This window comes from Protomyctophum bolini (assembly GCF_963924005.1).
Source record: "Protomyctophum bolini genome assembly, chromosome: 4".
In the NCBI taxonomy this organism is placed as follows: domain Eukaryota; kingdom Metazoa; phylum Chordata; class Actinopteri; order Myctophiformes; family Myctophidae; genus Protomyctophum; species Protomyctophum bolini.
Genome location: NC_137865.1, coordinates 33060117 through 33086321, shown reverse-complemented (window position 1 = coordinate 33086321; position 26205 = coordinate 33060117). Strand labels below are relative to the sequence as shown.

Sequence of the window (26205 nt, the reverse complement as noted above, 5' to 3'; positions counted from 1 at the left end):
TGATGCTCTGATACACATTTAGCGAGGTGGGTCCTCCATTCAACAGAATATATATATAGTTCCTCTGGCATCGTCTTGTTGGATAAGTGGATCTTTTCTTGGCTAAGAGGATAATTTGCTACTGAGGAGACTGCTAGTTTTGTGGTCCTCGAGAGGGCTGGATCCTCCATACTGAATGCTTTGCTCTCTTAGGGCGCGGGCACATACATGCGCCAAGAAGCGGCAAGAAGACGCCTAGTCCAGGCGTTGCTTCCTGGTTTAAAAACAGCTGATGGATGGAAATGACGCTCATGCGTGGTTTCAACTTGCAGTGTCGTCAAAGCGTTTTCGTTTGTTTGCCGGTGCGTCAAGTTGCAGCCGTGCGTGAGCATCGTTTACAACCACCAGCTGTTTAAAACCCCAGAAGAGACACCTGGGCAAGGTGGGTTTTTTGCGGCTTAAGTGTGCTTACAGTGCTTACAGACTGGGTGGGGCGGCCTTCAGGGAGAGCAGCTCCATGACTGGCTTGTCCAGACCTTCCCAATGACCACGCTGAACAACAGCAACGACAGACAGCAAGCAGAGGGCCTTCCAATAATGACATAAATATAAAAGCTCTGTGACTGCCTGTTCACACATAACGACCAAGTACACAAACACACAGCCAGACAGCTATCATTGGGAAAACATATATTATGGAAAACATCAAAAGTTGTGTATGAGTCCTTGTAGAGCTTATAGAAATTAAAATTGCGGTGCCAGCCGGCCGCCTGCATGACCAGCTTCAGCATACAGCAAGAGAGCTATACGGCACACTGTAGACTTGTGAAGTGCACTACTGTAGCTGTGACTCCTGCGAGATGACAGTCTCTGCAGTGTTTTCAGTCCACATGCAGCCCACGCTGTGGATGTTGCAGGCTTATTGTTTAGACCCTTTAAACAGACATGACTGACAAATTGTGACAATACTGCGTGCCACAGAGAAACATTATATCAGTCACACACAGCGAAAACTAAGCCAGAGAGCGCACATATATAGTATAATCAGTATCAACCTGAAATAGAACAGTCAACACTGATTCAATGCTGTGCCCAGTGGTGTAATTTTTTTTACTCAAGTACTGTACTTAAGTACAACTTTGAGGCACCTTTACTTCCCTGGAGCATTTCCAATTTCCAATACTTTTACTTACTGGTACTTAGTACTTACTACCTACAGTATACTTACTCCACTATATCTGGGATCAAAATATTGTACTTTTCCTCCACTACATTAATTTGAAAACTTTAGTTACTATGTAGATTTTGATTAGTATTAAAAAAGCATACAATAACCACTTCAGTCCTACACACATTTCGGCCATTTGAAAATAGCCGATCCACAAGCTCACAATGCGTTGATGCATTGTGAGCTTGTAGATCTGCTATTTTCAAAATACTTTTTGAAAACTTGAAATGGGACATTCTGCCTAAAGAGTACTATACTTCAATTACATTTTGTCAATTTTGAATTCCAGATATTTACTTGTAACTGAATATTTCTACATTGCAGTATTGGTACTTTTACTCAAGTACAAAATGTGAATCCTTTTTCCACCGCGCTGGCTGTGCCCATATGAAAAACAAACTGTGAACATAGTTTAAACAGCTGCATACACAGAAGTGTATTGAATGACTCTAATCCCTGATCTCTGACTCTGATCTCTACTAAATGGTAAATGGTGCATGTATATAGCGCCTTTATTCAAGGTGCTTTACAGATTGTGCATTACATTCACCCATTCACACACACATTCATACACCGATGACAGAGGAAACCATGCAAGGCACCAACCTGCACATCGGGAGCAATAAGGGGCTCAGTGTCTTTCTCAGGGACACTTCAATGCTACCTCTGGGGGAGCCAGGGTTCGAACTGGCAACCTTGCGGTTCCCAGCCAGCCACTGAGCCACCGCCACCCCACTAAAATGATCAGCAACAGAATACTAGCTTGCATGGAGCAACGGCACGATGCCCACTGGTGAGCTTTTCTCTGTAACTTGGCTTATTGTCTCAATAAAAAAAGTAAAGCTAACAGAATGGTATGTCAACAAGAGGGAAATGAGAAAAACAAAAGGAAAGCTCGGGTATTGATCTAACAAATGAACAACACTGCACTTGGCTTAAGACAGCCACAACATTTGTTTATCATAAATTCCAGTCAATCCACTTGTGTCCTTTACTGTATGTGTGCAGTGCTAGGAACTCTAAGTGCAAATGTATATCTGAGATCTAGTTGACAGGAACTTCTGTCAATGTGCAGATGTCTGCACTGTACATAATGCCTGCATTCAACTTCCTAGAGCATAATGTCATTACTTGTAACATGTCACATTAATATTTGTTCAAGATTGTATGTTGCTAACGGCCGCCACATCACTACACATCATTATCATGGAATCTGGAAGATGAGCAGACATACACTACACCACCCTGACATCACTACAACATAATGCATATATTTTATATAGTATTATGATAAATGACATATTTAATCATTTGTTTTAAATATATATATATTTTTAGATGATACATTTCCACATTTTTTTCAATGGTGTCAAGAAGAATTTTATTGTAGAGTGTAACCTGGTTCTGCATAATATGACTATAGCCTAAAGGACTGAAACCTGAAAAGGAAAATATGATTATGCATTAGAAATACACCTCTAGGGAAGCTTGTGTATTATTCAACAGACTCTTAACATTTTTAGGAACAGGAATAAAATGGGGCATTTGGCCTAAATGGAAACATGACCGCAAGGACTTTATTTTATTTTATTATTCTATCAGGGCCCTATCTTGCCTTGCCTTACCCCTTATCCCTAAACCTATTTGCCATTTTCTTTTACTATTTTGAAAAACATTTTAAAATAGTTCGAGTAGCTGATCTACTGTACCCGACCTACAGCTTGTAGGTCGGGTATTGGAACAATTTTAAGGGGTTGCACAAGATATAGCCCTAAGTTTTTGACTGTTTGACCGTTTTTACATTTGTCTAACAAACTAATCAATCAATCAATCAATCAATCAATGGCAGCTTGACTAATAGAGATAGGGACGTATTTTATATTGCTGCTGTCGAGTGGAGACCTTTTGTCCAAAACCGTTCCTTTTTTATTATTATTTATTCAAATTAAAATAGTGAAAATAGCAGATCTACAAACTCACAACATGTCAGATCTGCCATGTCATTTTCACCACTTTAGTTTTTTTTGCGACAGTTTTTTTATTAAGTATAAGGCATTTATATATAAAAATAAAAATAAAAACATCAACACGTGTGTGTGTGTGTGTGTGTGTGTGTGTGTGAGCCTATAGTGCGAAAATGGTTTGGACTCAACTCACATAGCACCCGCGACATAATGTTTCATCCACAGTGGGAGGGACGGGGACGGTTGGAGGTCCCAAACGTGGAATGGATCTATACCAGCATGAGGATTTCTCACCTCACAAAAATGCTGAACAACGACGACAAGGATGTTAGTGAGCTGTCTCGATCCTCCCTGTTCCTGAACCTAAGGGGGTGTAAGGTCCCACTGGCCAGGGAGTTAGAGACACACTTTGACTGGACCTAAAGAGGTGTAAGGTCCCACTGGCCAGGGAGTTAGAGACACACTTTCTTGGCTTCTGGAGAAACCCAGCGGGAAACTGAACACCCGGCCGTTCCGCTGGCTTTGGGGTTTGGTCGGACTGGCCAGACCTAAATGACCTCTGTGTCTGGAGTGTCCCTGGAGTGGGTGCGGTCTAACGCAGAGACTGTGAGGGTCTCTGAGGACATTATAACTGACCCCCTCACCCAGGTCAGGGCAACGGTCACCTACGTATGCTGGACACAGTCACCTGCTAACAGCTACAGGTGCCAGACGAGTCTTCATGGATGTACACCAACACCAACAACAACAACAACAACACTGGACTGGACTAAAACTCCAAGGGAAACTTGCATGTCTTCCCTACACTGATCACTCTGTATCACACGCATTCATTAAGAACACTGCACTCAATGAGGACATTATCACATTCACAGTTAAGGCCAGACTACAAGTCCTTCCCACCAGACTTCATCTTTCCATCTGGTTCCCCACCACTCAGGTCCCTCATTGCTTGCACCACACCACAGAACAGATCAATGAAACAAGCTGTCACACATCTTGAACGGCTGTTATGCATACAAAGGAATGTGTATATATATAGCACACCATGATATAGCACGCCATGATAGAATAGTGGAACTCATAGCAAAGGACATATCAAAATATCATGCATCTTCAGTGAGAATGTACAAACATTCCAGGGTCATTCCACCCATGTTCCAACTCTGTGATAACCCAGATACCTTTACATCTCTGACAGCTAATACACCAGATATTGTTGTGGTTGATGAAGAGTCCAGAGTAGTGTCTGTATTAGAGATTGCCTGCACCTTTGACCATAGCCTAGATGAAGCCTTTATGACCAAGGTCATAAAATACCAACCACTTCTACATAACATCTCTTCTACATGGGCTCAGGGTTGGTGGTGACTCACTAATTAATCACCTGATGTATGTGGATGATTTGGTCCTTTTCAGTCCGTGCTGGTCTCTAACAGCTCCTGGGCGTATGCTCACAGTATGGTCTTGATTTTAATATAAAATACAACGCTAAGAAAAGTAAAATCATGATTATCCGAAGTAGGGACAGACATTCAGTCTTTCCTGAATTCCATCTGGCTGGCACTGCCCTGTGTGCTGTGAGATCACTTATTTGGGCCATATCATCTCTGATGATCTTTCAGATGACAAGGACATCTATAGACCGCGACAAAAGCTGCCCAAGCAAACATGCTGTGTCGCAAATGTAGCATGTGCTCTGTACCTGTGAAGATATGGCTCTTTAAATCCTTCTATAGCCTACACTGCTGTATACTGCACACCTTTGGTGCCAGTATAGACAAATTCAGAAACGGGTCTCAAGGTCGCAGCTTACGTATTTCCTGTAGGCGGAGCAGACATAACTGCGGGGTAAACCTGCCTCTTAAAAAACCTCTTCTACTAAGGTGAATGGTAGAGTGACTGATGTACAGTCTGCCTCAAATGTTCCTCTTTTACCTGCTTTTTACTAACACTAACATTACAAACATGCCCAGAACATTGGGATGAACCTGTGTAGTTTATGGATGCTCCAACAGTAGCGGCAACATAAAAATAAAAATAAAACGAAATGTCAAAATATCCACTGCGGTGGCTGAGAGCAGAGCCATAGAGTAATGGTTGAGACAAAGCAGTGAAAGGTCCTGAAAGATATATAACGTCAGTCTTACCCAATAACCAATCTTTCTATTTTATGAACACAAGGCTGCTGTACTTTATACCTATACCATACTAAGCATTTAAAATATGAGGTATAAAGTAGCCTTGTGTTCATAAAACAGAAAGATTGGGTATTACGTAAGCTGCGACCATGAGACACGTTTCTGAATTCATCTATAGACAAAGCAGCATCAGAAGACTCACAGTGGCCTATAATGACTGTATGAGGCTGCTGCTGAGAGAGTGCCAAGAAGCCCCAGTGCTAGCCAGATGTTTGTTAGTGCCGGGGTACCTACCTGCTCTGCTGTACTACGTAACCTTATGTACAGGTTCATGTGTAGGGCATCTGAGTCAATAAACGACATCATCGCTGTAATATATGTCAGATTCTCATCTAGATTGTGGAACCATTGGCGCACTTGTTTGTCAGAAACTGAACAGAGTGTATTATATTTTATTTATTTCATTTTATATTGTATTGTTTGTGATATGGATCTCCCTGGGTCTGAAATAAAGATTGATTGATTGATTGATTGATATATGGGTACAAAAGGGTCATAACCATAATGTGGGCATATACTGACATGACATTAGGGACTGCCATATATGGGCATAAAAGGGTTAAATTGATATCTCCATATATGCGCATATTGGCTGGATTGCGCTGTGGCCTGCATTGTATGTATGTGTATATACGATTCATATCATATCATATCACTGTGTATAGAGAGAGAGAGAGAGAGAGAGAGAGAGAGGGAGAGCGAGACAGCAACGGCGGGAAAGCTAAAAATAGAATGCAAAATAAAAACGGGAGGCAGCTTGCAAGATGAGAAATACATGCAGAGAGGAGGATGGCAGGCGAGACAAAGGACGGATGGGAGGGACAGGTGTGAAGAGTGAAATGGTGAGGTGAGAAAAAAGAATGAATGACAGGAAGTCCCAGGTGATTCGGTTGAGAAAACAGCCATTCTCTCTAGTCTGCCTGGGAGGGATTCAAACACCCTGTGATGGCTATTGATTGAGTATCATGATCCTCACCACAGGCACTGGCAAGCAGGCACGCAGGCAGGCAGGCAGGCACGCAGGCAGGCAGCCACGCAGGCAAGCAGGCACGCACACAGGCAGGCACACAAGCAGGCAGGCAGGCACGCAGGCAGGCACGCAGGCACGCACGCATGCACGCACACACACATGCACGCACGCACGCACGAACACCATCCAAGCCTCACACCCTAATCCCTATTTGAACTTCAACCAGTTGAAGAGACCAGAGAGGAGAGGTGGGAATTTTTACCCGAAGCACAAACACAAGATGACAAACGAATAGCTAAAATTCAAGTCCCATTAAATGGGACTTGTTGCTGAATTTGAGCTATTATGAGGGTCTAACCGTTAGACTCTAGTCTAACGCAAGGCCATGGAAGAGTGCGCATTTTTGCATCTCATTCTCCACTCAAATACCCTTGAAACCACTTAAGTCTAATTTAAACCAGTCATCTTCATCAGCAAGGGGGGGCATGATTATTCACTGGCATCTGGCTCTGAGCCATGGGATTCAAAATAGCTCCAGCCAATATAATGATGAAGCAATTACGAGAGACTAAACCCAAATCACAGCTACAGTGGGGTTCCCTTGGTTTATGCCGGCCCAGTACCCATAGTTACCTCTAGGTATTTAAAAGTACCTGGGTACCTATGGAAGTCACACCTCTTATGGGTGTGGTTTAGTCTTAAGGGGAGTTTTCTTTTCACCTACTGTGTAATATAATAAACAGACAGTAGGTGGCAGTAGGGCAGTAGGACAGAGGCCAGTGCAGTATTCAGCTTGCAAATTTAATGAAAATTTGAAGGGATGTGCCAGGGACCCCCCATTTGAGAGGATATGCCAGGGACCCCATAAGAGAAGGTTTTTACAGCTATAGCAGTGACTCTCAACCCGTTTAATTTCAAGGACCCCCAGTTTGACATGCATTAGTCTATCTATGGAGTATGGAGGGGGGGTCCCTGGCGTGTCTCTTCGGGTGGGGGTCCCTGGCGTGTCTCTTCGGGTGGGGGGTCCCTGGCGTGTCTCTTCAGGTGGGGGTCCCTGGCATATCTCTTTAATCTGAATATTGTCTTGATGATTATTGATTATTTTGAGCTTGTAGATCTGCTACTTTAGCCCTTTTTTAATTTGAATCCTTAACACCCCCCCACCCAACTATACAGCTTGCAAATTTAATGAAAATTTGAAGGGATGTGCCAGGGACCCCCGTTTGGGAGATGTGCCGGGGACCCCCATTTGAGAGGATATGCCAGGGACCCCCATAAGAGAAGGTTTTTAGAGCTATAGCCATTAGTCTATGGAGGGGGGGTCCCTGGCGTGTCTCTTCGGGTGGGGGTCCCTGTCGTGTCTCTTCGGGTGGGGGGTCCTTGGCGTGTCTCTTTAATCTGAATATTGTCTTGATGATTATTGATGAAATGTTTGCAATTAAATACCCCCTGTTCTGAGGACTGTACATTAACTGTACATTAACTAAAGTTTGCAAATAAATGTAGTGGCGTACAAATACAATATTTGCCTCTGAGATGTAATGGAGTAGAAGTAAATAAAATACACATTAACAACTATACACCATTTTAAAATAGCGTGTGAGCTTGTGGATCTGCTATTTTCAAAATATTTTTATATATTTGAAAACTTGAAATGAGACAGAAAATCTAAATTAAATTAAATTCAAAGGAGCTTTATATATATATATATATATATATATATATATATATATATATACTAGAATTTCGGCCCCCTTCGGGGGCCTCATCCCAGTGTCGTTGCAGCGCAATATGGGAAGAAAGAAATTGCTGGAGTTGACAGACTCCACTTCATGTTTCAGCTGTGTTTTTAAACTCAGTAGTGTGCCCTGCACACAGCGCACACTCGCAATTGCAGCTGGAGGGCGACGCGACACACACACACGCCAACACACACACACAGAGCGATGTGTGGATTAATCACTGAGATTTGGGAAATGTGTTCTGAATGGGCCTGAATATATGTGTGTAGGCTGCAACAATGATTTCATAAAGTGTAGTTTAGTTTGAACAGGCAACTAATGTAGTGATAGATTAATTGAATGGGCCTGAATAGATAGATAGATTTCTTTTTTTTTGTGTCATGCACCAAAGGCGCCCAGCCCACATGGGCTTACAGCAGTGATACTCAACCTCAGAAATTGAGGAAAATGCGGAAATGGAAATTGTGGAAATTGCGGAAATGGTAATTGCGGAAATTGCTCTTCACTTATAGCTATCTATTTTCAGGTAGATTGTTTTATTTTACTCAGTCAGCCATATCACTACTCATTTTTTTTCATGAAAAAGGTCATAGCTGGGTAATCTATTTTCAGGCAAATTGTGTTTATTGTATTTTATTTTACTCAGCCATAACAATTTATTTTCTGTTAACCAACTTGCTGGCTGGCAGGCAGGCAGACAGCTACTCATAGACAGGCAGACAGACAGACAGACAGCTACTCATGGAGAATTGGACAGGCAGGCAGTCAGACAGCTACTCATAGACAGGCAGACAGACAGCTACTCATGGAGAATTGGACAGGCAGGCAGACAGCTACTCATGGACAATTGGACAGGCAGGAAGGCAGACAGCTACTCATAGACAGACAGACAGCTACTCATGGACAATTGGACAGGCAGGAAGGCAGACAGCTACTCATAGACAGACAGACAGCTACTCATAGACAATTGGGCAGGCAGGCAGACAGCTACTCATAGACAGACAGACAGCTACTCATGGACAATTGGACAGGCAGGAAGGCAGACAGCTACTCATAGACAGGCAGACAGACAGCTACTCATGGACAATTAGGCAGGCAGGCAGACAGCTACTCATAGACAGGCAGACAGACAGCTACTCATGGACAATTAGGCAGGCAGGCAGACAGCTACTCAGACAGGCAGACAGACAGCTACTCATGGACAATTGGACAGGCAGGCAGGCAGACAGACAGCTACTCATAGACAGGCAGGCAGACAGCTACTCATAGACAGGCAGACAGTAAGACAGCTACTCATTGACAGACAGACAAATAACTACTCATGGACAGACAGACAGACAGACAGACAGGCAGGCAGGCAAAGAGCTACTCATGTTATGTTGTTATGTTATATCAGAGAGTAGTTCACAGGTCACACACAGGAGCAGTGAAAGGGGGAGGGGACTTGGGATGGCAGTGTAGAGTAGGCACGACATTGAGGGGTAGAAACCATCCCGGTCGCGTGGTTGATCTAACGCGTGTGTCACTGTGAAGGACTGGCCCCATTAAGTGAACGTAGTTGGCGTAGTAGACGCCAACATGACGATTCTGACGTAGGCTGTTGAGGTTGAGCAAGAATAGCGTGTTTCAGAAAAGTAATATTTAAACAGTAAAGAAGACATTTTTGGCGAATGCAATGTAGTCTATGTCTTTTGTGGGAGTGTGCAGGTTTTATTTTGCATAGAGAGGTGTGTGGTGGAAGTGTGGCTTGGTCGGAGATAGAGCACGAATGAACGGCCAGGTGCTCATGTACCCCTGTCTATTAGGGTAGCAGGATATTTATGTGTGTGTGTGTGTGTGTGTGTGTGTGTGTGTGTGTGTGTGTGTGTGTGTGTGTGTGCGTGCGTTACTGAAAAAAAGTAAAAAGACTTTTCACTACTATTGGTATGTCTGTAAATCTGTCCTTCCCTCCTAATTTGTTTACTCAAGATTCTTTTGAATTTCTAAATGCTTATTGTGCTACTCCGACAGAACTCACTAGGATCTCCAGCTTCAATTGTCTCTTTAGACATGCTAATAAGCTGGTCAGGCTACTACTTGGCCTCAACCCCCGAATCCAACTAACACCTCCACACTTTGAAAGGCTGGAAGGGCTTAGGGTTGACAACAGAGTACAGCATCTTGCAATGGGTCTGGTCCACAAGATTCGCTACACACCACCAAGATGTACTTTCTGTGCTTGTTTATTGCAAACTGTTAAATAACCGAGTCAATTAATCAATCAGTTATATACCCCATATTACAATAAAAAACTAAACTAAATGGAAAGTGGAAACTAATGATATATTCAAAACAAACAACCTAATGTTAGGGTTCATGTTGATTGATTTAATACTTTATGAACGGTATGCAGGGAGGGAAGCACAGGAAAGCACCTACAGTTTGACATGAAGTACATTTCAGTTCAAACCAGACTCCTGTAGGCTACACTCTCAGAGATAAATGAGGATTCCATTGTATAACTCATTGATGGATTGACTACTTTATTTGTAAGAAACACGCACATAAAGTCAAGTTGAATACAAACAAGAGTATTATATAAAGCGATTGTGATAAAAGCGCTATATAAAAGCACAATTTACCATTTACCAAAAGGATTAACCCCAAGATATGGCCTGTTTCCATTGATATTGTGTATTCAATTAATCAAAACGTACAGCCCAGAAGTTCTGTACGGTTAGGACATGTAACTCAGTTTCCACTCCATTTTGTGTGCAGTGGATGCATAGTGTAGTCTGTCACTTCTGAACATTTTAATTCCCTTACAAATACCCCATATTACAATAAAAAATAACCTAAATGGAACATGAAAACTAATGATATATACATTCAAAACAAACAACATTGCGTTAGGGTTCATGTAATTGATTGATTGAATCCTTTAAGAACAGTGTGCAGGGAAAAAACATAGGAGAGCACAGTTTGAAGTGAATAACATTTCACCCTGGCTCCATTGTTTGGGACACAGCTAAAGGTGTTGGATGCGCCGTGGGGGGTGGGGTAATATGAACTGTCTTGCCAGGAAACTGTGAAGCATTTCAGCTCACATAATGTATTAAACTCCTGAACATCATTAAATATGAATTAAAATACTCTATATTCTCTTGCATCCAAAGAGCCTAAAGTATTACCGATTTCCAATACTTTTACTTCTACTCCACATCTCAGAGGCAAATATTGTAATTTGGCAGACAGACAGACAGACAGACAGACCCTGACTATCTATGCCACTATTTGTAATAGAGTACATTTAATAGAGTTAAATATCTATAAGGGTCCATTTGGTTAACAACTATCCATTTAGCTGGGGACCACCTGGAGCCCCTCAGGGACCACTGTTTAGGCAGAGAGGGAGGGAGTGAGGGATGGAGGGAGGGAGAGAGAGATGGAGGGAGGGAGAGAGATAGAGTTGCCAGGGACCCCCATTTGAAGAGATATGCCAGGGACCCCCATTTGAAAAAGATATGCCAGGGACCCCCATTTGAAAAAGATATGCCAGGGACCCCCATTTGAAAAGATATGCCAGGGACCCCCATTTGAAGAGATATGCCAGGGACCCCCATTTGAAAAAGATATGCCAGGGACCCCCATTTGAAGAGATATGCCAGGGACCCCCATTTGAAAAAGATATGCCAGGGACCCCCATTTGAAAAAGATATGCCAGGGACCCCCATTTGAAAAAGATATGCCAGGGACCCCCATTTGAAAAAGATATGCCAGGGACCCCCATTTGATGAGATATGCCAGGGACCCCCATTTGAAAAATATATGCCAGGGACCCCCATTTGAAAAAGATATGCCAGGGACCCCCATTTGAAGAGATATGCCAGGGACCCCCATTTGAAAAAGATATGCCAGGGACCCCCATTTGAAAAATATATGCCAGGGACCCCCACTTGAAGAGATATGCCAGGGACCCCCATTTGAAAAGATATGCCAGGGACCCCCATAAGAGAAGGTTTTTAATGCTATAGCAGTGACTCTCAACCCGTTTAATTTCAAGGACCCCCAGTTTGACATGCATTAGTCTATGGAGTATGGACCCCCATTTAATGGCATTTATATCTCTGGGACCCCCAATATTTATATTGTAACACCAATGATAATTTAACTTTAGAGTGTAGAAATGGAACCAAATGGACCCTAACCGCTTACTCAAATAAATATTACTTGTAACAGTATGTATTTCAATGTATTTCAATATTACAGTATTGATACTTTAGTTTACAGTACAAATTTACTGCATATTGCTAGAAGCTACATATTAAGACTCAGTGCATGCAGCTCTGCTCATCATGGGCCGACGCCACCTGGTGGTTGAATAGCCACTCCACATATTAAAATAAACCTGTGGGTGTGGCTGAGAATCTGGGGGTGTGTCTGTGGGTGTGTCTAACATAAATACCCATAGGTACCCATCAATGTCATTTTGAGATTGAGGCACAGACGAATAGGACTGTACCGTAGCCCCATCTTGAAAACTCCTCACACTTTTGAACAAAGCCCATTAGAGCATGATATTCAAGCGACAGCATTGCAGCACGGAGCAGCACAGCGAGAGAGAAGCTGCAATGCTGCAAGCTACAATGGTGGACGGTGCTGAGGGTGTTGTTGAAGATATGAAAGATAGTGTAACCACCACCCTCTATCTGGCCCAATTGGCAGTGTGCTTGCATTCCAACGCTACAGCTGTGTTTGTTTTTAGCCTCCATGCTCGCTCAATATTCCCACATGAAGCTGTAATTAGCCAAGTGGTCCATTAAAAAAAATCATCGTCCGAATACAAAGTCATCGGTTGATCATTAAAATGAACTCCTACATAGATCATGTACTGTATTATGTCAAAACAATTCTTATCTGTGTTATTTTGTGTGCGTCATTATCATGCACACGCTATAGTAACTGCCTAAGGGCATTATAAATACAGGACAAAATTAGAACATTAGATGAAACATATTCTATACAGGATGTGACTAATATGTGACAGGCCAGAGGCCTTTACATCCATAAAAATACATATTTAATATTCTAACGCAGGGAAACGTTGAAATGATGCAGCTTAATTACTGTTCTCCTTCCTCTCCCTTCACCATCGTGTACTGTACTGTACTGTAGCGACAACCAAAATATTGGCAGGTTCACTGTTGATACAAGGCTGATAAGAGCCTGCAGCAATGATCCGCTCCCTCCCAATCGGCATTGCTCGATGCCGGTCAGGTACGACCTCCACTCACAGCCTCGTCATGGATCAGGAGCCACAGATCAGACTGGAGGGCCTGTGAATGCCTGAGTGGCTGCTGTCCAGACAGACAGCTGATATGATGACACCAAGAGCCTGCTGAGTGACAATACTCAAGTCTAGGACAAAACACATTATCCAAGGACGTTTCAGACCATTTTGGTGCCCTATAGTAGTGGTTCTTAACCAGTGGTCCTTGAGGGCATTCCAGGTGGTCCCCAGCTAAATGATGGAGAGTTGCTAACCAAATGGACCCTTTATAGATCTTTAACTCTCGAGAGCATAAAATGAAACCAAATGGACCCGAAAAGGTCTATTTGGTTTCATTTTACACTCTCAAGAGTTAAAAGATTATTAGCGCACAACTTAATTTACAAGAAGCCTGTTAGAGAATGTAGAAGAACTGTTATTTTGCTTGTTGCTTGTTGTGAACAAAATGTTATCCAACGATAACAAAATATTCTTTAGTTTTGGGTCTGAGAGTCTGTCATCAAATGGTGGTCTGTGGCTCAAATGCCCAATAAATGGGCCTTGACATGAAAAGCGTTGAAAACCACTGCCCCTAGGCCAGGTCTGGTCCCTCAACACAATCACACACACACACACACACACACACACACACACACACACACACACACACACACACACACACACACACACACACACACACACACACACACACACACACACACACACACACACACACACACACACACACACACACACACACACACACACACACACACACACACACACAATATACGTAATTGCGTCATGTTTCAATCAATTACAATTTACAAACATGATCACCACCATTGATCGATTGATTGAATACTACAACAAGGTAGGCTACATTGGTACGATTATACAAATGGTGCTAGAAGGATAACACAAAAAGCCCTAAGGGCTTGTAGTCCTGTGTGTTCCATCATCACTACTATCTATCACGGAGGTAGTGTATATTTAGCTTTGCGTCATGTATATTTAGCTTTGCGTCATGTTTGTGCCACTTTGGAAGTATGAGTGGCAGTGTTTACATTGAAACTACAGTATATAACTCCATTCACAGGGGTGTCCAAAGTGTTTCCAAAGTGCAGGGAAGAATTTTACGTGGCCCGCGGCTTCATACCTGAATTGTATTAATGAATGGCTCGCCCAACAGTATGGGACATTTTTACATTGAAGTTTTTTTTATTCACCTGGGCATTTCCCAGAGTATAATTTGTCAGGATTCATTAGCTTTTCCTTGTTGTCATTATGAAGGGGTCAAATAATTTTTTATTATTATTATTATTTTTTTTTTCATAGTTGATTGGCCTTTGGGTGTTTTAATATTTTATAATATGGACCCCTTTGAAAAAAGTTTGGACACCCCTGACGTATGCTCATGTTTGTACTGTACATCATCAACACAATGTCAGTAGTTTAAAACTGACGTCAGAGATCCCTGCACTGCTCCATATTTAAAGGGATATTTCACATTCAAATAAAATATACATTCAAAAACATATTATAAAAAAATCAAGGTCCACTCATGCATTAGAATGTTCTTTTAAAGGGTGAGATGGCTGAGATTTTTCCATTACTTTTGTCATTTATTTTTGAACAGTGCAGCCGCTCTGGTCTGTCTGTCTGTCTGTCTGTCTGTCTGTCTGTCTGTCTGTCTGTCTGTCTGTCTGTCTGTCTGTCTGTCTGTCTGTCTGTCTGTCTGCCAAGGGGTGTAATTTCCTGTGTTCTGGTGATTGGATTGCTTATGATGTGTGGGCACGTTGGGTGGACTGAACCAGTGAAAACGTAGGCCTACAGAAACTGATTTGATGACTGAAGCAATGTAAGACCCATCTTTTATAATAACCATTCATTATTTAAGTGAACATCTCTGTATGATTGCGTGCACTTCCATGGCCCCCTAAGTGGGGGTCTGGGAGTCCTCCCCCAGAAACCTTTTAATATAGTTATATAGTTTCCTGTGCTCTGGTGAATTTTGGGACCAAATCCAGGAGAAATGACAATGCAGGAGACTCCTGCATGATCCAGGAGTGTTGGCGTACTCAGCAGGAGCAGGTACTGTGCAACATGCTATTGCATAACATGCCTTCCAAATTTGCATCGTTCCCAATTGAGTCCTATAGTAATACGCGGTGCATTTTCTGAGGCAGGCATAAGGCAAACAAAGGAATGAAGACCTTTCTCCTATTACCTTTACCAGGAGAAGCTGGAAATCAAACCAGAGACCTTCAAGCCCTCAGTCTACCTCCTGACACACTGCCACACCAAATGACGCAGAGGCTCTCTAAAGGTATGCTGGGAAATGTCAACTCCAAAATGTTCAATTTTCAGGAAATGAAGAAAACCTTATATTTAAATAGTTTTGTGACTGTATATAATATATACAGTCACAAAACTATACTATATATTGTCAATTAATTCCATGAGAGGGGGAGAGGTGGTGGAGTTAGCCACCAAAAATCAAAAATGGAGTTAGGTGGTTTCCTCCCGACAGCAACAATATGTGTAGTTAATGTGGGAATGAAATATTATTTCTTTTATTACTTTTATCCAATGCTGTACTACAGATTGTACTATATGTCTGCATCTCTTTGTTTAAAACAATAATTGATCACAATCTTTTTACGTAAGAAGCAGGAAATAACTGGTGTGTAAAACTACCGAGCACCTTGTCTATGGCGTGACCAGCATGGCACATGAATATGTATAACATACATTATACATCTATAATAGGCTGTCTCTACTAGGACTTGAAAGCACTGTGCCTGTTATGCAAATCGTACTGCACATACAGTACCGTCTATTCAGGGAATACAGTATTCACCAGATAAAGAGATAACGAGAGCTAGGTGGACATGTTGTTTGTGGATCCCAGTGAGGTATTTACAAAATAAACATACAGCCAGAGATCTGTCAAACTTGCCTGGCTGTTAGTTACACACAGCAAGTATGTTTGATTAACTAAAGAGCCAGTCCTACAATCATGGTGAGCAGAAGTCGGCAATTATGTTACGGCAAATGCATGATTATCATGGTATTAATGGTTGCATCTTATCACCGTACCATTTTTCTATATAGCACTCCCTCACATTAAGCGGCGCCACATTTAATATGGTTTCACAAAATGAAACCATGCGGCTGGCATTTCCCCCACAGCGAGTGGTCTGGAGGCTTTAATTAACTTCTTAATACCACTCAGGACAACCAACAATGAGCCACAGCAAGATATGTCGATATGAGGGGAAGAAAAATAATGAAGAAGGAGGGGGGGAATCAAACGCGCTGCATATAGGACCACGCCGTCTTGTCCATGGGAAACTGGACGGTTGATAGTGTGGCCTTGGCGGGGTCATTAGGCCAATACAATGTCACCCTGTCTCAGGCTGTCCCTGTGGCTGTGGCTGCCGCGAGGCGCTGTCACAGAATGGAAATAAGATCCATTTACAGCAGTACTCTGGAGAGGACCTCTGGGACCCTCCAAGGTGCAGACAGCGGAGCTAGGCTCCTCTTCAGAGCAGAAGACAGGGTGTGTGATTCACTGCTCCATTTACTTTAATGTGGAATATTGAATGTAACATCTGATGTTCCGGCAAGGGGTGAAAACATCGTGGGACTCAACCGCACCTCTGTCCCATTTCAGCACAGACCATTTCCTCCCACTTGTTCATAGAGTCTAACAGTAACTGCATAAACGAGGTATTATGGTGAGGGAAAAGCCCAACTGGCTCTAGATACTTTGTCTTACAACAACAAATAGTAAAAACAACAGACCTACAAGCTCAGGAGGACAATGCATTGCATTATGAAACGTTGCATGGTATGATGGTGATGTGTTGAGAGCTTATAAATCTGCTATTTTGTGCTGTTTTTGGACATTTTGAAAATGTGATCAATCACACCCGTGTGAAGTGAAAGAACAAAATCCAAAACTTGCACTAATTAATTAATGGCCCAATATACACCTAAGACCTACGTCCTCAACACCATGTGGCACGACAAACAATCTGGTAAAACGCGGTCTCAAATACAATATGGCACTGTGGGAAAAATGGCGAAAGGTTGTAGGTTAGTTGTCCTCCTAGATCACATCTGGTTGCCCCTCAATACAAATCCATTACAATACATAATATAGCAAAATGACTAAAATAGAACAAAGAAAAGGCTGAATATCCACAGACACAGTTAAACCAGGAAAGTACCTGTAGGCTCTGGAAGTACAGACAGAGGATATATTAGGCTAATAGTTGTACTAACATTGTCCCTGTGTCAAAAAAAACCTATGGGTTGACCCATTCCCCTACCCCTTAAAAGGCAGGGGAATGGGGTTTTAAGAGGGTTTTAAGATGGGGACAACTATGGGAGCGTACCTATGTTCCCCAGGTTCTATGTTCTCCACCCCGCAAAAAGGTGCTTTGTTCCGCTTACAATAAACCTAATCCTAAACCTAAGCCTAATCTAACCCTAACCTCACACCCGCAATGCCGAACTAAACTAACCCTAAACCTCAGCCTAAATCTAACCCTAACCTTACACCTGTACTGCCGAAACTCTGTGAATGAAATATTAAATGTCACTAAAATATATCCCGATATAATCAAAATGAATTATCAAAGCATCAATATTTGTTTTGAGGTTTCTTTCCAAGTAGGCCTACTACATGTAGGTTGTACACCTCGTGCCTCCAGGGCCCCAACAAACACTCAAATCAGGCTTCTGGCCAAACATGAGGCCTCAAACCTGGACACCCTTTTTATGCACTAAACATGAGGCCTCAACCCTGGTCACCCCTTTATGTACACACTTGTGTTGTTGTTCTTTCTTACTGTAAGTCGCTCTGGAGCTTCTGCTAAATGCCTAAATTGTAAATTGTACGGGGAAAAAAGGCACACAGGCACATTATGACATGCCAAAAATAGAGATGCCAGAGTTAATGTGATGAATCACTGTTATGCTGTGTGGAGGTTGTTGTAATGGATATAGTATAGTAGAGAGCTCAGGGAGTAGAGGAGAGCTGAGCCAAGAAGAGTGTTGTAGGAATGGATGCTGAATGGCTAGATTAACAAAGGCTAATACGTAATGATATACCTTTATTAATTATGCAGAGGAGACAATGGATTTGCCTAAATGATTTGTGTGTATTATCTCCCACGTTACAGACAGGCATTATTCCAATCCAGCATCAGTGCTAATAACAGTCATTTGTGTTAAGTGCTCTGCCCTTGCATTGTTGAAGGAGACACATACTGTAAGTTACGATGCCTCTGCAGGAGGGCCAACATATACATGTATGTAAACCACTGCCCTATGTTGCTGTGTCGTAGTACAAGCTTGGGATAAATCACGAATCAATTATCTTTAAAGGCATGGAAATTTAAAAGGAATCCGCTAAATTATTATACGGCACTCTGTTGTACAGCTCTATCCGCCTAATGAATGTTTGCCTCCCTTTAATCAATCACATTTCATACCACATAATCAGCATCGACATGCCCTCCAACAGAGGTCAGCCTACTCATTCTGTTTCCTGTTTCCAGCGAATGGAGTCAAATTGGGCTGACTTGAGTGATACTACTTCACTACAAGAGCTGTAATCTGGTAAATTACATACTGTACCATATGCTATAAGTTTATTATCATGCTCTAAAAGCTACATTGTTCCCGGTCGTAGTCGTTCATAGGACTTATCGCAGTGAAGATGTATTGTTGAAGCCGTTGCAGCCACCACAGACACCCAACAAAAGCAATTATTGTGTGTCTGTGTCTTGTATAACCACGTAAAGCATATAATGTATTTCATTAACCGTGTCCCCATGGGTTCTACTTATTCTCTCTTTTCTCCCTTTAAACCAGTGGTTTTCAACCAGTGGTCCGGGGACCATCAGTACTCCCTGAGGGGGTTCCAGGTGGTCCCTAAAATGGTAACCAAATGGACCCTTATAGATCCTTAACTCTTGAGAGCGTAAAATTAAACCTAATGGACCCGCATTTTGTTTCATTTTACGCTCTCAAGAGTTACATTATTAACACCTGCATTACTTAATTTACTAGAAGTCTACACAATTAGAGATTGCTATTTTGTTATCTCTCTTTTGTTATCTCTCCTAATGCATGGAATTGTGGATACAATCTTATCCGACGACAACAAAATATTCTTTAGTTTTGGGTCTGAGAGGCTATATCAGGCTAAGTATCATCAAATGGCGGTCCGTGGCTCAAATGCTGTATACATAATGAGCCTTGATGTGAAAAGGGTTGAAAACAACAACCTCACAAAACATTGCAATGCATATTTTCGGCAAAAATGTTCACATATTCTTTCACAGAATGTTTGCCTATATTGTGACATGCTCAGTATAGGGATGCTATAGGGTTTATGAGATGTGGTTAATTGCTGACTCCAAACAGAAGCCTCTGTTTTTGCAGTGGGAAAGGACAATATTTGCACAAAATTCATGTAATTCGCTGATATTTTTCTTTCTCTGTGCTGCACTGCATAAGTAATTATTTTTCTGTGAAAGCACAATGTTTATTAAGCTTTCTGAACATGAAAGCATGTTTGGATGAAAGCAAATGTGACTTGGAGGAATGAATATTTGCTCATGAATGTGGCTACTGGCTAGCTTCTCGTTATTGTTATGCTGTGTGCGTGCGTGTATTGGTGCACACTCATGCATATGTATATGGCTGGCTTCTATGTATATGTGTTCTGTGTGATTGTGCGTGTTGGTGTGTAGCTACGAGTAAAGTCAGTGTGTGTTAATTTGTATACAGTACACGCAGGTGTGTGTTTGTGCGTGCAGGCGTGTGCACAGGCGCGTGTGTGTTTTTTGCATGGATTTGAGTGGAACTCACCAGCTTGCGTTGACACCAGCCACACACGCCACATAGAGCCACGAGCCAAACGGCACACACTGTCACTGCTAGGGAGACCAGGAACACACTGAGCGACACTGAGCCTGGACACGCACACACACACACACACACACACACACACACGTGAAAAGGGACAGAAAAAGGAAAAAAGTGAAAATCCGTACGCAATCATACATTATGTAGGCAACATTCACAGGAACTTGGTTACAGTTGAGTCCAGAGTATGTCGTCGTGTGACTGTAAGCCACTGTAAATCACACCGTCAATGGAGCAAACCCTGACATCGACACATCTCCTCTCCTGCCCCCATGCTTAATTGAATGGCCTGCAGGGAGACGTCTTTCTGTTTTTTTTCCTAACCTTCTATCATTAGCAGCTGACAAGTACAATAGCACCTCCTGTCCACCCTGCTACCAGAGCATTACAATAGTGTGTGTGTGTGTGTGTGTGTGTGTGTGTGTGTGTGTGTGTGTGTGTGTGTGTGTGTGTGTGTGTGTGTGTGTGTCTGGGTGCATGTGTGGGTCTGGGTGCATGTGTGTGTTGGCGGGTGCCATCGCTAACCATCACTCAGTCACGCACTCGTCACTGTCAGGGTGTCACAGCTTGTTAAGTGACAGGCTGAATGTGAAGGGAGGAGAGGAGAGGAGAAGAGGAGGAGAGGAGGGGAGAGCTGTGGCTGACAATACATGAGAGTGCATGATTAATGATATCACTGGATGCCCAGCCGGAGAGCTGGTGCAAGAGAAGGGTAGTAAAAAAAAACTTAATTCAGTAAATTGGGTGCAAGTGTGCCTCATACGTGTGTGTGTGTGTGTGTGTGTGTGTGTGTGTGTGTGTGTGTGTGTGTGTGTGCCCAATTGCCCATGCAAGCCTTTTAGGCTTACATTTCTACCACATTCGACCAGCCTACAGTACGTAGATTATATATATATATATATATATATATATATATATGCACACACACGTCACACACACACAATGTGAGAGTGCAGAAACTGGAACATCTTCAGAGATAAATTGACACTCAGGAATCTGCAGTGTAGGACGAGGATAGAACAATGCTGAGGAAAGCCGATTAGGCCGAAATGCGTGCGTTATCCTTCAGAGGTAAATAAACCACGTGAAAAAGACATTGCTTGTGTGCTGGCTTTATTCCCATTTGTACCTATACAGTATAAGGCCAGTCATCTAATTTGGAGTGTTGCAGGTTTTCGGCTTTTGCAGTTTCCCTTTTCCTGAGGATAGAACAGCGGCTAACAGCCTCACCGGGTCCTGCTATTAGACACAGTGGGGAAGACTCACTAATGAATTCATGTCTCTCACCAGTCTCATTTGCCTTCTGCCATTCTCTTCTGTAAATATATTGGTGTCAGGACAAATTTACGTGTAGCGCGAGTGACAAACCCTGACAAACATCCCCTTCCTTTTCAATAACCAGACTTGTCTTCTCACTCCCACACCATTGCTTTCCCTTCCTCTATTATTGTCACACAGTCCTCTTTTCTCCCCCATTTGTTTTTATACTCCACCTTGGCCTTGACCAGCGACATGTCCACAGGGTTGATGCATGGTTGCTCAAAGGACGAGTGGTGGTCGGCAAGGCTTGATTCATGTGGATAACCAATTTTCTGGAATTATGTTGTGTGCAGTCACAACAAAGAGGTTCAGTGTTTCATCACACTGAACCTCCTCCAGGTATAAACATGCTGGAATAAACCTGGCCTGCATGCAATTACAGACCTGGCTGTTGGCTGCTAAAGAGAACACCCGTTATGCTACCCACTGGTGGCCAGTAGCAGGCCAAGGCGTTCCCTCCTTAACACGACGTCAGTGAAGGTCACTGGCTGACTTCCTGAGTCCTGAATGACGAGTGTTTCTATTCGGAGAGGTTTGAAAGCCGACCAGACTACATGCTGTGCATGCTGCCTTATACCCACAGAGAGGCCAGTGAAGGTGAGTACATTAGTGCGGATGACGTCAGGCGACGAATATTGAATAAGAGATGTCGAGTCCGTTCTACGTTTAGGAGCAGCATGTCGGCTCAGGTCACGAGTGACTCTGTAGATAGATAGATAGATAGATGGATGTCGGACAATGGCCGACATTATGATGGGTTTTGAAAGAGCATGGAGTGGAGTAGTATGAGGGACCGCCCCCCCTTTCCCAAAACTGGCACTGTTGCTCATGCAGAGATGATGCAAGGGCCCTGCCTGCCTCCTGTATTACTCCTGAAGGTCAGAGAGGGGAGGTAGTGGTGGCGGTGGGGGCACAGGCAGGATCTGGTTTATGGTCTGTGTCAGTCGACACAAGAGCTAGGGGAGAGTAAAGCACCGTACTCCAAATAAAAATGCACCAACCAAAGAGGCCACACAGTCCTGCATTCAGTAATGGGCAACTTGATGCTTCTCTCCCACCCCCACACACCATGGAATGGACTATGGAGCATTCATTTATAGGGCAAATACAGGGCACCATACACGGGGTATGCCGAGGTGTAAAACACGAAATGTAGCCTGCATGCTTATTTCAAGTGTTTGAGAGATATGCAAATCTCAAGCACGTCCGGCAATCAGAGCTCTCGAGTGATTTAATCTTTCCTCGCCCCTTGTATTAGAATACAATACAACCTTTTAGCTTTAAATAATCTCTTTGAGGTCAGACCATTGGGGTGTGGGGTGTTTGTGTATGCTTGCGTGGGTGTGTGAAATAAAGAGGAAATATATTAATCTACATGTAACAAGATGAGGTATGATAATGTAGTATTGTAGTCTGTACAGGACACAGGAGGAGCACTTCTGGAAACTGCTGATTAAAACGACACGCCAGTGAGCCTTTTGATCGGACAGCTTCAGAAATCGGAGATCTCTTCAACCTGAAAGCGGCTTGCGCCTGTATTTACAGGTCTGTGAATAAGCACTTTTACAGTACGGTATATGCAATGCAAAGAACATGCAGCTACGTAGCACCACCCAGACCGGTGAGCGCTGAGATTGACAGTGTAAATTAGCTTTTAACTTGGCATTTCCAAATTGAAGATGACGGGCCTTGCTCAATGAGAATTAACTGAGGGTTTTGTGACAGTTGCAATATGGATGGCCTTTGAGCACGGCAGTAATGTATGTATGTTCGCCTTGTTCAGTTGATACAGCATCCTAGTCCCTTGGTGTAAATGACCCCCATCTGAGTCCACCTTTGATTCAATGCTGTAGCATTACAATGCAAAGGGCCTGCTTGGCGATGCAGAGCCTGAGCACAGGTGTGACGTGTAGGTGATGTGGCCCACCACATGCAGCAAGACCCATGAAGCAAAGCTCTCGACTCCTCTGGGACGGGGCGGGGGGAATTGTTAATTGGATAGGCGGAACCGGTGCAGTGTCCACTCAGCAAAGCTGCCACGCCACATCTCCAAGCTCATGACTGAGTCTGAGACACAAAAGCTCATAGCCTAATCACCGTCACGCTGTCCCCTCCCCTGCCATAGAGGCTGGCTGTTGCCCTCTTTGCAGTTACTGAGCATTGATTAGACAAAACGCTACGCGTCACTCAACTGTCATACAGTATATGCTGCACTCTCGGAGGGGAAGACATTGCATGTAACCAATGACATGGTCATTATTTTCTTTGAGCTTTTTACAGCATGGTGTAAGCTACTGTACACTGCCTGGAACAGGGTTTGCTGTAAGATAAGATAAGCCTTTATTAATCCCCAACGGGGAATTCAGGTGTAGCAACCGCAGAAAGAGTGAAACACATACAGGTTTACATGTATGTGTTTCATACATTCTTCTTACATTCTCTTATTGGCCGCTTGACAACACATATGGTGGACAACACCAACATACATACCCAGCCGATCGCAGTACTTGCGTGCTCTTCTTGCGCAAGTAATAAATAAAATGAAATGGTTACTTAGATTTTGACACTAGACACCGGCACTGGGTTTTAGAATGAATGAGTTATCAAAGTAAAGTCATAAAATATATGAATGAAATTCCTCCTCAAGAGTTTACCACAGTGCTCTGAGTGCATGATATCGCAAGACAGATCAGCACCTATGTCTATTAATTGAAGCTTCAGAAAAAATGCACAAGTGCACAAAGACACACACACTGTCTTTGTTGCATATATTAATTGAAGCTTGAAATGCCTGGCAAAATAAAAGTGAAACTCATACAAATCTGCTTTTTTCTTATGAAGCATTTCTGTTGTTATTGCTGATCTTTAATTAAACATGGCTACCGGTATTTCTATTTGGCCAATTGAGGGACAGACCATCACCACACTACGGCCCTTTTTTAAACTAGCTCCTCGCCACTCGCCCTACACACTTGCACTCGGTTTGAGCATATAAATACTAGAGACGGACCATGATGGGAGGGGAATTTAAATACTAGAGACGGACCATGATAGGAGGGGAATTTAAATACTAGAGACGGACCATGATGGGAGGGGAATTTAATATAAATACTAGAGACGGACCATGATGGGAGGGGAATTTAATATAAATACTAGAGACGGACCATGATGGGAGGGGCATTTAATATAAATACTAGAGACGGACCATGATGGGAGGGGCATTTAATATAAATTTATATTAAATGCCCCTCCCATCATGGTCCGTCTCTAGTATATATACTAGAGACGGACCATGATGGGAGGGGCATTTAATATAAATACTAGAGACGGACCATGATGGGAGGGGCATTTAATATAAATACTAGAGACGGACCATGATGGGAGGGGAGTTTCCGGTGCCGTCTCTATTATTTAATTATATATCTATGCTCAAGCCGAGTGTGTAGGGCGAGTGGCGAGGAGCTATAGTATCAAAAAAGGGTCTGGACAAAAGCAGCCAGCCTGTACTAGTGTACACTGTACAGTGAAGATTCCACCAATGAACACCACATTGTGCCTCACCTCTTCATTCACAACTAGCACAGATCAGTAAATATTAACTATAGCCTAGTTAAGGTTGGACAGGAAGGCCATAGCTACATTTGGCCACACCATAGACTCTATGGACTCTATTTAGATGATCTATATGGTTTGGCACTATAGGCACAAAGGGGTAGACTTAGACTTTGAATTACTCATTGGTGTGTTTTGGGCATAACATTTCTCACCTTCTCACTTTCGGGAGGTGTGCTTGAGCTATAGATGTATTGCTATTTACTGTAAATAGCGGAATCAAACACATTTCTGTGGAGGAAAAAATGAAAGTGTGTATTCATGTCAGACAGAGTTTGTTTGTTTGTTTTTCAGAAAACTTGAAGGGTTTCCAATACTGATTGATTACCTTTCCTGTGACATTCCTTCAATAAAAATGATGTTAAAATAATGTCAGACACATCCGTGATATCTTGACAAATTGTCCGAATATCACGAAGGTGTCTGATAAATAAACTTAAAGGTAGGGAAGTGATAGGCTATTTCTCCAATAACAGGGTCTGATAAATAAACTTAAAGGTAGGGAAGTGATAGGCTATTTCTCCAATAGCCAGGTCTCGCTCCCCGTCTCTCCAGCTCTTTAATACATAGAAAATACAATTTCAGGTGCGTTGCAAATTGATTGATTGATTGAGACTTTGAATTGAATTCAAAAGGATAAAACACGTTGAAGCCCGGAGGCTTGTTTCCATGGTGACCCTTTGGGCAAAGGGATGCAGGGGGCACAACCATAGCCAATCAGCCAATCAGGAGAGTACCCATTTATCAGCTTCAATTTTATAGTGTTGCAGTTTCAATCTGGTCTGCTCATTTCTTTTGTGTCATCACTTCCAATTTACTTGTTAAGCCTGTATGCTGAATGTGTTCTCGCTCTCCTGATTGGATAACAATTTGTTATCGTGAGAGACCTGAAAATGCATTTTCTGTTTACCAAAGAGCTGTTACTTTTTTCCTCTTACTGAACAAACACTATATCAATGATTAGTATAATAATATAGATCTACTGTATTTAGC

The 26205-nt window shown here is 42.7% G+C and overlaps 1 protein-coding gene across 1 annotated transcript in view; it reads right to left on the bottom strand.

The window, feature by feature from the left end:
- The window catches only part of syt7a (synaptotagmin VIIa), a gene marked incomplete at both ends in the record, with an annotated part of 116446 nt that overhangs the window by 46453 nt on the left and 43788 nt on the right, over positions 1-26205 (bottom strand). The window contains one exon of the mRNA XM_080761382.1: positions 20224-20327. Within this exon, the coding sequence (XP_080617508.1) occupies positions 20224-20327 (104 nt within the window). The remainder of the gene's footprint in view (positions 1-20223; positions 20328-26205) is intronic.